The 13,205-nt window shown below is 37.3% G+C and overlaps 1 protein-coding gene across 12 annotated transcripts in view; it reads left to right on the top strand.

The window, feature by feature from the left end:
• PTPRK (protein tyrosine phosphatase receptor type K) overlaps positions 1 to 13,205 on the top strand; it is a 564,132-nt gene that overhangs the window by 270,822 nt on the left and 280,105 nt on the right. For all 12 annotated transcript variants that reach the window (XM_060616623.3, XM_078447295.2, XM_060616622.3 and 9 more), the window contains exons 4-5: positions 7,978 to 8,059; positions 10,426 to 10,541. In XM_060616623.3, the coding sequence (XP_060472606.1) occupies positions 7,978 to 8,059; positions 10,426 to 10,541 (198 nt within the window). The remainder of the gene's footprint in view (positions 1 to 7,977; positions 8,060 to 10,425; positions 10,542 to 13,205) is intronic.

The raw sequence follows: 13,205 nt of genomic DNA, 5'->3' as shown, positions 1-13,205 counted from the left end.
CATTAGCTTTAGAGAGCTCCACGACCTTTTACTGAAGGCAGTTTTGTATATTGGACTCTTAGAGATAAACTATTACGTGAATCAATAGGCAAACCAGCCTGCCCGTCACAGGTCTGACGTGGAGAACCTCTTTTTTTTCAACACTCTGAGTGAACCTTTAGTTTAGAAAGCAGAATTCCAGACTGACAGTACCTGTACGAGGAGCTGCAGTGGGGGAGAGCAAATGATAAAGATTTCAGACATTCTGAAACCTACACTCTGTTACTTGAATACACACAGTCTTTTTGCATAGTTACAGGGTCTGCCATTCAACGGAAGCTGCTGTATGGGCTTAGATATGCTTTCTTTCACACACACATACACACACACACACACACACACACACACACACGGTCCTATCTGTTATCTCTCCACACACCATTATAATATGCATTGGACTTGGGTATCACCTGCCATTTATGTGTATATTAATCTTTAAGTATGAACAGAAATAGAGTATCTCTACATTTGAAAAGAAACTAGATTCAAGATTTTGAAGTTGCCACATAGATATTTGACTTACTCAGTGTAAGATTTTCTGGGACCTATAACCAGAAATTTATTCCTTACAGCATTATTTAACTATTCAAAGGAAGTAATTATGTTTTCATGATTTACAAATTAGCTTAGGAAAATTGTCTGGAACTTTCTCAAGGGAGAGTCATTTTATTATGCCAACAAAATTTTATGAGTTAGGTAAAAGTGAACTAAGTACCTTATTCCATACTTCCCCATGAGGCAAACTATTGACTAAAATCCACTTATATTAACTTAGTTGTTTTGTAGCACATTGGAACTCTTTCCAGCCTCAGTTCTCAGTAGGATTCTTGTGGTAGGTTCACTGATGTGGTGGAGAAAAGAAAAGTCACTGTCTTCAATGACTTTATATTTTAGTAGGGGAGATGAATCTCAAAAACTTATTTGTATAGTAAATTATGTTATTATAATTTTGCTCCGTTCGTAGCTCTGGCCTGAGGACACTTCTTCCCAGTCTCCTACAGAGCAGATATTAATCTGCATGTAATTTAGGATTAGTTCAAAGCATGTAAATTAGGATTAGGTTAGGAAACACTTCTACACCTTTGAGTTTCTTTTCCTGCAAACATGCCATCATGCTCATTATTTTCTTCCATTAGACCTTGAGTCATGCTCTGTTCATCATAAACTTTAGCATTGACATCTTTAAGAGTTGCTTTCTCTCTACTGCCTTAGCCCACCTTCATCCTGATGACTTTGCTTTCTTTATGGAAAGTCCATTGACAGATTCTTCGCTTCTTCATCTCCACATTTGCCTGCCTTATCTTAACCTGCTGCTCTGGTTAAATGGATCGTGTAATATCTCACAAGCATTCTAACTTTGCATGTAAGCGTCTCACTTTCTGACCATAACATAAGCTCATCCCTGTTTCCTTCATTCATTTTACAGAGCTTATCCATCAACCTCGTGGTGAGCTCCAGATCATCAAGCCATCTTTCGTTTGCCAATTCATCAACTTGCTTATCATATCAAAATTTGATCTCATCATAATCTTTTTGATCACATTTGCCATTTTCATAAACTCTTTGCTTGCTTGTTTTTCAATCTATTTTTTATAAGCTTAGAACAAACATTCTGTTTAAAAATCATACCCCATATTAGCTCGGGATCACTAGAAATTTGTGGTCACCAACTGCAAATGAGCCCGCAGGATTCCTGGAATTCCTACTATGTTTTTCTGTTCCATTCCCTTTCTAGCCCTCCTTTCCCTTCCACTCCACTTGATACTCTCCAGTCTGTAACTAGTCTTCTTTTTACCAGCCCATCCCGTATAGCTGAGAAAATTGAGGCCATGTAATAGAAAATCCCTTAATTACCAATCCTACAATTTTATTCATATTTTAATTCATCTCCCCTCTCCTCATATTGTAAAAAACTCGAGTCCCTTCCTACGATCTATGATTTGGATCCTGTCCTATCCTATCTCACACTAACAGTTATCATTTCTTTCTCACATATACTCAAAAATTTCATCCCAAATTGAATCACCCTTACCGATTTCTAAGCATTTGTTTCCCATCTTAAAAAGGAATGATAATTAAAAAAATAAAACACTTCTCTTGATCCCATATCTTCTTCCATTTTTAATTTTTTTTAATTTTTTAAGTTTTTTATTTTTCTAAAATAAGCTCTAGGCCAAATGTGGATCTCACAATCCTGAGATCAAGAGTCACATGCTCTACCAACTGAGCCAGCCAGGCATCCCTCTTCTTCCATTTTTTAGTTAAATTTCTCCCCACCAATTCAGGCACACTTCTTATGGAAATTTTTTATATTCATCTCTACTCCTCTATTGTCTTCATCATTGTCCAATATGGTTTCCATTTCTGTTGTTTCATACAGATGGCTTTTCCTTTGGTCATTCCTAATCTCAGTGGCACATATAAAGAGTATTTTTTCTCAGCTTTATTAAGATACAATTGACATATAATACTGTGTAAGTTTCAGGCAGACAATGTGTTGATTTGATATACTTATATTTTGTAAAAGGATTACCACCAGAGCCTTAGCTAACACCTCCATCACATCACATAATACCATTTTATTTTTGTGGTGAGAACATTTAAGATTTATTCTCCTAGCAACATTCAAGTCTGTGATACAACATTGCTAACTATAATCACCATGCTGTAAATTAGATCTCCAGAATGTATTCATCTAATGACTGGAAGTTTGTACTCTTAGTATGATACCATTTATATATGGGATCTAAAAAAGCCAAACTCATAGAAGCAGAGACTAGAATCATGGTTACCAGGGTCTGAAGGGTTTTGGAAATGACGAGATTTCAGTCAAAGAGTGCTAACTTCCAGTTACAAAATGTATGAGGGGGTATTTTTTTTAATTTACTTATTTATTTTGAGAGAGACAGATAGAGCACGAGTGGGGAAGGAACAGAGAGAAAGAGAGAGAGAAAGAATCCCAAGTGGCCTCCCAGCTGTCAGTGCAGATCCTGATGCAGGGCTCGATCTCACAAACCATGAGGTCCTGGCATCTCTTCCACTTAAGACATTTTTTTTACTGGCTTTTGTGACATTTTGTGTCCGTCTCACTTTTATTTTTCTACACAATTTTGTTTTTCTTTCTACAGTCTCCTCCTCCTTTTGCAGGCTCATCATTCTCAATTCTGTCATGGTAGAAAGTATCAATTAGGGGCTCCTGGGTGGCTCAGTCAGTTGAGCGTCTAGCTCTAGATTGTGGCTCAGGTCATGATCCAAGGGTCATGGGATTGAGGCCCACATTGGGCTCCATGCTGAGCATGGAGCCTGCTTGGGATTCTCTCTCTCTCTCTCTCTCTCTCTCTCTCTCTCTCCCTCCCTCCCCCTTTGCCCCTCCTCCACTTGTGCGCCTGCTCTCTAGAAAGAGAGAAAGAATGAAAAGGAAGGAAGGAAGGAAGGAAGGAAGGAAGGAAGGAAGGCATCTTAAAAATTCAAAAAGAATTATCAATTAGGAGTTTTCTGGTAACTTTTGACAGACAGTTTTACTAAAGGAAGGGGACAGAAGCTTGGCTGACTGAGCTGATAATAATTAACCTTTATTGGTGCACCTGGGTGACTCAGTTGGTTAAGCTTCTGACTTCGGCTCAGGTCGTGATCTCGTGGCTTGGCTCATGAGTTCGAGCCCCCGTGTCAGGCTCTGTACTGACAACTCAGAGCCTGGAGCCTGCTTTGGATTCTGTCTCTCTCTCTTCTGCCCTTCCCCCCTCCCTTGCTCGCACCCTGTCTCTGTCTCTGTCTCTCTCAAAAATAAACATTTAAAAAAACAATACTTACTGAACACTTACTATATACAAGAGACTATCCTAAGCTAGCATACGCATCATCATGCTCCTATTTGTGTCCCCCACCAACCAACTGAGACACACACACACACACACACACACACACACACACACACGCCTCACCATAATCATACAAGGTTGGTATTATTTTTATCCTCAATTTAAAGAAAAGTCAAGTAACTGGACCAAAGTCATAACAGTTAACAAGTGGCGGAGCCAGGAAAGGACCTGAGTCAATCTGCCTCCAGCCTCTATTCTTCCATCAAGTTCACTACACTGTGTCTCAAGATAAAGAACCAAATGAAAAGAGAGCATTTCCTTTAAACGGGCTTCAAATTTCCTTTAAGATGCTAACATGTTAGAGTTTTAAAGATTAACATCATTTTAAATTGTACGTTGATTAGATATTACATTGACTAGGTAGCAGTTCCATCAGCATTACACTCTGCCTATTTTCATACTATACTCACTCCTATGGTCCCAAAGCCATTGGCAATGGGACATAGGAGGCTGGGTGGTTGTTTTGTCTCCCATCCACCCATTCCTAGTGTAGACCTTGTCCTTTGTTATGTCTTTCCTACTTTGTCCTCATAATTATTGACTTCACTGGAATAAAGTGAAGCTGAGAAGTAGAACAGGGGTCTTTGCAGGAAGAGAAATACTTCATAATGAAAAGATGGCTAATCTATGAACACAGAAATGTGTGTGTGTGCGTGCACACCTGTGTGTGTGCGCAAGTGTTTTACATTTCATAGAAGTGTATCTGATATGAAAACAATTGTCATGTCACTTTCCAAGCATTGGAACAAAGGCTTAGCAAGAAATAAAAGGGAGAATCAGAGACATTAACTGACGTATAACTTGGAGCAGCTGTGGTAGAGGCCCCTTTCCTGGGGGGTGAGAAAACTTGTACTTGACTCCCAACTTTCCTGTTTACAAATTCTTGAGCAAATCACATAACCTTTTAGAGCCAAATCCCAAATCCTTAACATGGATATAATGCAGCTTTCATTATAAGGTTTTATAAGGATTAAATAGTCACAGGTGTAAAAGTGCTATATAAACCAAACAGTAAGCTCATCAATGTTGTTAATATGTGAGATTTATGTAAGTGTATCACAGGAAAATAAGTTTTATTTGCTTTAATGGTAGTCCAAGAAAAGAGAAGATACAGAAAGAAAAAGTGAGAAAGCCATTTTTGAAGAACTACATTTTTATAAATAGACCACATATCTGTAATTAATTGTTGTTGGTTATTTCACTTTTGTTGTAGCCAACATTAAATTATTTTAATTTCCTGTTTATCTTTGTTTTACTTTCTCCAATTGTTTTACTTCCTTTGCTTCATGTAGGTGATAAGCTTGTGCATGTTTACTACACTCCCCGAGAAAAAGTTTCTAATTCGTTGAAATTGAGCTTTTATTCTGGACAATAGATTCGGGCCTTGATTTAAAAGGGAACAAAAGAATCAGTTCTTTATTATAGCAAAAAAAAAAAAAGTTTCTCTTTTTAGTGACCTCATTTTCCCTGCTAAGTGTGTCTTTGCCTCATTAACAAGAGCTGGAGGAAATTTCTAAGATCAGATTCCTTTACTACTAAGGATCTAATCAGCTTTATCACTTCAACAGAGCCCTCACCTTGTAAGTCTCCTGTGTCCAGTCAGGGGAAACAAATCTCAGTAGCTTAATTATGGAAAGCTTGCTTGAGCAAATGCTCAGGCCAGATCTAATGTTTGGTGTCAGGTAGACAACCAGGGCTTCCCAGAAGAAGGGAGCGATGGAAGCCATACCAGATGTCACCTTTCACCCATCTAAGAGGCTAGCCTGGGAACAGAATGAACAGGCTGTTTTTGCATGCTGTTTTCACTCCACTCCATTACCTGAAATACTGAAGGTAATGATTCCAATCAATTTTTTTGCTACTCTAGCAACATTCTTGGATTATTAACTAAATAAGTGAAGTAAGGTTGAATTAAAATGGGGAGGGGGGAAAGGCAAACCCTAAAGAACAAGGACTTTATCCTTTGGCAGACTGAATTAATACAGAGAATGTACCTCATATAACAGAAAGTTGAACTCAGAACGCCTGTGATAGAATTGTCATCACATGTAACCCAAGCAATTTATTTAACTGGGTCTTCCTAGCCTCATCTTGGCAATACTTTTTAATTCAGTTTTTCTTGACCTCTCTCTTACCTTTCATTTTTTTTTTTTTTTTGCCACTTCCTACATCTTTTTTTATCTAGACTTCCCAGAATGCTGAACAACAGGCTTCACTGTTTTCATCTTCGCCCAGCAGAGGCCCTAAGTTTGTGCTGAGCTAGAACCATACCCTGATCCCTGAATTGGCAAATAATGCCCATGGGAAAGGAGATATGGCTGCAATTCATGGAATCACATTGGAGAGACTCTCTCCTAAAATTTGTGTTCATCTAGATGCCATTGTTTGTACAGATATCTGATATTTTAAAATTATGGTTATTATAGCTTCTCTGGCCCTTTCTAATTTTGTTTTTCTTTTTGATGGGAGTGTTCACCTGCCTGAAACCTCCTGATACTTCTCTTCTTTCCTTGATCATTATGTCTGAATCACACTTTGTTGGCTTTCCTGCTGCTGCTGTATTGTTGCCTTCTATTTCAGTGGTTTTCTCCTCTTCATCTTCCTGTGCCATCTTATTCACCCATCATGTTCACTTTCAAATCTGTAACTTACTTCCATGATCACATCTAAATCTAAAGGTTAATGGGCATTGAGGAGGGCACCTGTTGGGATGAGCACTGGGCGTCGTATGGAAACCAATTTGACAATAAATTATATTTAATATAAAAAATAAAAAATAAAGGTTTATTGTGAACCTATTTCTTACATTTGAGATATGTTTGTCCTGTTATCCCATAAGCCTGTACCCTATGTGCACCCTAGGCAAATCAGATTTGAAATGTACTTAGTCATTTCTCCCTCAACTTTGTACATTTTCTGCATCACTAGTCCTGGCTAGGGATTCCAATAGCATCATTCTCCTAGTGGTGCAATCCTGGAGCCAGAATTGACCTATATTTCACCACAACTAACAAGTCAATAAGTTTTATTTTGTCTGTTTCCTTAGTTTTATTTTTATCTCTACTTTTTTTTGCATCTGTCTATTTACATGACTAGTAGCATACGACCTGAGCATTTCCAACCTCAGTTTATTTTAGTCCATCCTTTACCTTATAGGCATATATATGTTTCTAATAGATCAACTTGTTTACATATATTCCTACTTTAAACATCAGCTTCCATTACATTTCCTAAAATGTTTTGCAGAATACTCCAAAAATAATCTATGTATCTCCATGAATAAGGGAGGCCATAGTCAAATGTAATATTGAAATGTGGCATGCGAAATATGGTTTCTTTTGAAAAGTCACGCTATATGAAGTTTCTCTATTGGTTGTAACAACACAACTCTATAACACAAGCTTATATTTGAACATGGAAATGTTTTTGTTTAATATTTATTAATATGGGATTAGTGACAGGATGTACTCCTGATTTTAGTCCCATGGTATTCAAGGTGTTCCATGCCTAGCTCTCTAATCTCACCTCTTCCCTTTTGAACCTTTGTAACCAGTCAGATGACATTCATTTCGTTTCCCAAACACACAGCTCTATTCTATTCCATTGCATATTGTTTCTTTTGCCTGGAATACTTCTACTCTATCGAATGGCCTCTGGTTTTGAAAATTTAGCACTTAAAAGCTTAGATCATTTGATTGGTTAGCATACTGCTTGGTACATTTTAGGTGCTCAACGTATTTTAAATAAATAACAAAAACAGAGAAAATTAATAAGAGAAACTGTAGCTATTTATTCATTCTATCTAGATATAGCCCATTCAGGAGTTCTAATGGATAATAGCACTTGCTTAAAAAAATTTTTTTTTTTTGCTGCTTGACCTCAGTAATTTTTTTTGTTTACTCGGACAAGATTTGGAAAGACTTACATTATAAGATATCTTTAATTCTTATAGGATAAAACTCAAAATTAATTTTTGTAAGTGTGCTATAGCTATTCTTCTTTTACCGTGAAAATTCCTTAAAAATGATTGTTGCCAATGGTTTCTGTTTCTTTCTGACAGGTAATATTTGAAGCTGAAGTCTCAGGAGGGAGGAGTGGTTATATTGCCATTGATGACATCCAAGTACTGAGTTATCCTTGTGGTAGGTTGTGATTAAGAATTGTATTTTTCTATGTCCTTTCAAGACTTGTCTTATATTGGAAGTGACCGTTGACTGTTCATCATTTGGCCATACCTGTCTCTTTTGTTTTTACTCCTAACCTTCTGTTTGTGTTTTAAAAGAACACTGAAGCATTTCTAGAATTTTCAAATCAAATATTTTTCAGAATTATAATTAATTCTACACAGATTAAAGGATTCTTTTAGCTATTGAATTACTGAGAACAAAATGCAGATGTAAATGAAACTCTAGATAAGACATGCTCCATCTTTTGGTTTTATTTATTTATTTATTTATTTATTTATTTATTTATGAGAGAGAGAGAGAGAGAGATAGAGAGATAGAGAGAGAGAGAGAGAGAGAGAGAGAGAGATATTCCCAAACAGGCTTGATGCTTAGCACGCAGCCCATCGCAGGGCGCAATCCCATGACCCTGGGATCTTGACCTCAGCCAAAATCAAGAGTCAGATGCTCAACCCACTGAGCCACTCAGGCACCCCATCTTTTGGTTTTATTAAACAATCTAGGAAAGTAAAGAAGAATGACAAATCAGAGCTCAACGGAAAGGAAACTAAAAGAAACCTTACTAACTTATGTGATCTGCTCAGTTGAAAGTTGGAGTGAAGGAAAGAGAATGAATTAGTTCACCTATTCCAAACTTCAGACTAAAGTTTTGGTAATAAATATCTGGTTAATCCATATGAAACAACAAAATAATAGACAGCAAACAAAAAAGTGACTCGGTTTAGTAATACATTGTTTTGTTATGTCTCTAGATGCACATTGGTTGATCTAGATGCACATTGGTTGATCTCAGATGCACATTGGTGGTATAACTAAATTTATGTGTACATCACATTCAGTGGAGCCAGGTATAAAACCACTGGCATAAATTGAGAGCTTACCTATATCTCCCAACAATGGCATTTTAAAGGACCCATGACTTCTAGATGATCTGTTCAGTGATCCTCTTGGTGGAAATTTTCTCGCCATTGTAGGCACCATGCACAGGGTGGGGGTGGAGGGACACCGTGCCAGGGGCCAAGGCTGTGTGCCTGGTGAGTGCTTGGTAAATGCCAGTGTGCATCTGCCTCACTACCGGGGGTGGCACATCACAGATTGTGTGACCCTCCTTGGTTCTAATTCAGTAGGTCTGGGGGGTGGTGCTGAAAATTTTCATCTCTAATAATTTCCCAGGTGATGCTGCTGCTGCTGGCCTGGAGTTCACAATTTGAGAACCACAGTTCCAGGTCACATTTAGCTCAAGCATTTCGGTTTTTGATGCCTATACAAAAATGAGGTGCTTAAGACAGAGGTAGCAAGCAGGCAAGGGTCTAATGATTTATTCCATGTAGTATGTTCTAAGAAAAAGAGGACAAAACCATCTCACTTACAGTTCAAGTTCGTTTGCTAAATTCTTTCAGCCCATTAGTACATGAGAATGATGTTTCCATCCACTGTTCATTTATAATTATTGAAAGAGAAATGTGAAAGAAAGGCTCTCAGGAGTAAACAAGTAGAAATACAAATTGACAACAACAGTTTTATTGTGCTTTGGGCCTCTAGGAACTTGCTTTTAGTCACCGTGTGTTAGCTTTTCCTGTGTATATTTACTTTCAGTGGAAAACATGAATAAGCTTCATTTCTAAAAGGTAATCATAGAGAACACTAATTTGACAGTCATATAACTCATGTAGGTTTTGACTAAAGTTACCACTTTTTGTTGGTCTGCTGTGTCTTTGGGTAACTTTCTTATAACTCTAAATGGATAGGAAGTGGATTTAGCAACAGTTATGCTGATCTATTTGAGAGAAACAAAAATATTTCCTTGGTCTTTGAAGTACTAGAGAATCATAGCTTTTGAAATGAAAAAAAAAATAAATAAATAAAAAGAGAGAGATCTAACTGCTTAATTGTAAATTAATAGTTCAATGGCCACGTCTCCATCAGTATGTTAGATATCACTGTATGTTTTCATTATACTTTTCCATTATGCTCTGGCTTATGCCTATTTGATCTCTTTTGCTTTCTTTGACTTGTAACTGTTTTATTATCACCCATATGTAACACGCTATGACCGACCTTCAGCAGTAATTGTTGAGTGCTCTCGCTGTATACAACAGTGCTCCTGCAATTATGGGCAATAAGTAATAGGGCTATTGAGGGGAAAAAAAAGAGAATTGTGGGAAGGATTGTGTATGTAAGCACAAAGAAAACTCAATTTTCTTCCATACGATATTAGTTTTGGCCAAAGGTTAAAAGTGTTAACCACATTATTCTCTTGGGAAAAAGTAACATGGCACGTTTTCTTCATGTGAAAACAGTAAAATTTTTTTCTGCCTTCACAGATAAATCTCCTCATTTCCTCCGTCTGGGGGACGTGGAGGTCAATGCAGGGCAGAACGCTACATTTCAGTGTATTGCTACAGGGAGAGATGCTGTGCATAACAAGTTATGGCTGCAGGTAAGGCCAAGTTGGCAGTTGAGCTACAGGGTACACTTGATTTTTAAAAAATCACAAATATACTGCCTGTGGTGTTATTCGTGTGTGTGTGTGTGTGTGTGTGTGTGTGTGTGTGTGACAGAGAGAGAGAGAGAGAGAAAGAGAAAGAGAGAGAGAGAGAGAATGGGAGCGAGAAAGAAACAAGTTCTCTTGTTCATCTTTTGATGTGGGAAACAAAGGCAGAAAAAGAAATTAAATATCCTTACAACTTACGTCCAGTTTACGAATCCTTGAGACAGGCAGAGTGGCATTCCTCTGAGAGCCCCAGCTACCTCCATGTTGATACTTTGCTAAAGGCAAAAGGCAATCTCAGCCCAACCCCCCAGGATCCTGTAAGTCTACTTTAACATATAAAAATTCCTTTGGAAGCTTCCTTCATCTCTACCCCCCAAGATATATATTGGCAATCATACTCCAAGCTTATGGCCCACTGATATACATCTGAAGGGACTCGTGGCTGAGGGTTTACTAGATAGTAGTAAATGAACCGTTCCTAAGGATAGCTAACAATAGCTAGCCCCCTCAAGGTCCTGGAAACCTTGTTTCCAAGATACCTTAGAGACTCTCTATCCCTAACCCCCTCCCAACCTGAAGGCATATAATCAGTCACCTGTCACAACCCCAGTGCAGCTCTTTCTGCCCAGGGTTCCTATCCCCATGCTTTAATAAAATTACCTTTATGCACTGAAGACGTCTCCTCCAAATCCAAACGCTTCAGACCACATTAGGTTTGATTTAATTGATTACAGACTCATTTCAGGTATTTCCATTATTGGAATATGAATAAACATGGAACAGTATATCCTTAATAAGTATTTGGGTTTGTTTCTAGTGGAAAGTAATGTTTCTCTAATGTTATGTATAACTTGTAAAAACAATTTTTTCTAAATCCATTCAAAGTAGGAAAAAAATGAAAATTTCCTCATTTAATATTTTGAGAAATTAACATACAAGAGCATAGTACTTAAGTAGAAACGGTCATATTCTGATAAATTTCTTTAAAACATTTTAACTAAACTTTGGGAAACTTCTGGAAATGTGAATTGGAAAAGAGCCAATTACATTTTTCCAGAACTTTTGTGTGTAAGGGTTAATCAGAGAACTGAGGTCAAGACGTTTGCTTTGCATACATTAAATCCTCAGTAAATATTTAATGAATTACAATTTGGCATAATGTTGGAGAAATGTAAATGGTACATGCAAAGAGCTTTGAAAAAATCAGAAAACAATAGAGTAAGGAATGGGACTTGCCTTCAGAGAGTATCTACCAATCCTAGAGCAGTGATGGGGTGAGGGGAGGCGGTGGGGGGGAGGTGGGTAAGGGCTAAGAGCAGCTCTAAAGTCAGGAGCCTGGTCCTGTAGGAAAGATGACTGTTGAGCTAAATATTTGAAGCTAGAAATATAAGTAATAATATCCTCTGAGCCCTTGTATTATTATTTCTTGTTCTGTTTGCATCAGAATGAAAGAAGGGGCTTAAGTAGTCAGAATTTTAAATTCCTGAGAATGACTTGAACATAGATATCAGCACTTATTTTATCACACTTACCATATTCTCAGAGAGGTAAAATTAGTATTGAGAATAATCATGAAGTTGCCGGAGGTTGGGGTCATGATTATAATAAATGAATATTGAAATCATATCTGGTATAAGGCCTAAAACTGTGCTAGATGTTATAAATTTGTTATTTCATCCAATTCTCATACCCACTTGGATGTTAAACAGATGTACTCATATAAATCTAATGATTACTACTTTTATAATTCACGTGATTTGCTGGTATCAGCCTATCATCCTGAATATGTGGAAAGGAAATGATGCCCCTACTTTTTTTTTTTTTCTGTGATTATGCTGATTTCCCCTATAGATTCTGAATTATGAGATCATTCTTTCTGGAGAGGGTGTTGTATAATGTGCAGTCTGTTTTGTCAGCTGAACATCAAGTCAGAATCCCTCTTTCTCTCAGCCTAAACAATTAATTTAAAAAATGTTTTTAGACATTTTTTCTAATCAATTTGTTATTTATTTATTTATTTTTTCCATTTCGGTGGGAACATTAGTTGGCATTTGACTTTAGCTGTGATCCATGTTGTCTTGTCTTGGAGAACCAAACTCTGCAGCCTGCCCCTGGTTTTATGCCCCAGGATTTATTGTGACATTGAAATAAAAGGGTTTTGTGTGCTCAGACACCAGCTGCCTTGTGGCAACAAAGACATTCTGACTCTGCTGGTCTGAGTGGGTTGCAGTCAAAATACTGCTCGTTTATTGTTTGGTTCCTACTTTCTGGATTGGCCCATTTCATTACAGTTTTTAAAAATATTCCCTCTGCCATTTTATAAAGAAAGATGTGAGGTAAAAATATTCTGTGAGACCTCTATTCTACTTTCCGTTTTCTCCACTTCTCTTTACATGTCCTAAGGTGAATGTTTGCATTTCTCTTCTGTTTTGATATTGAGATTACCCAATTCCTCAGCGGTGTACCTATTTACCTTATTCTTTTAAAAAGCTTTTCTACTTTTTCAGTAACACCACTTAAATTACCTTAAGTTATTGTTGTAAATCATTCTTCACGTTTAAGAAACATTGAAACTATCAACTCCTTAGTCGAGGGATGTTTTCAAACAAA

The sequence above is a fragment of the Panthera onca genome, chromosome B2 (genome assembly GCF_046562875.1).
Source record: "Panthera onca isolate mPanOnc1 chromosome B2, mPanOnc1 haplotype 2, whole genome shotgun sequence".
NCBI classification, from domain to species: domain Eukaryota; kingdom Metazoa; phylum Chordata; class Mammalia; order Carnivora; family Felidae; genus Panthera; species Panthera onca.
Note: the sequence above shows the minus strand (reverse complement) of the source record. Positions and strands in the feature narration are given on the sequence as shown.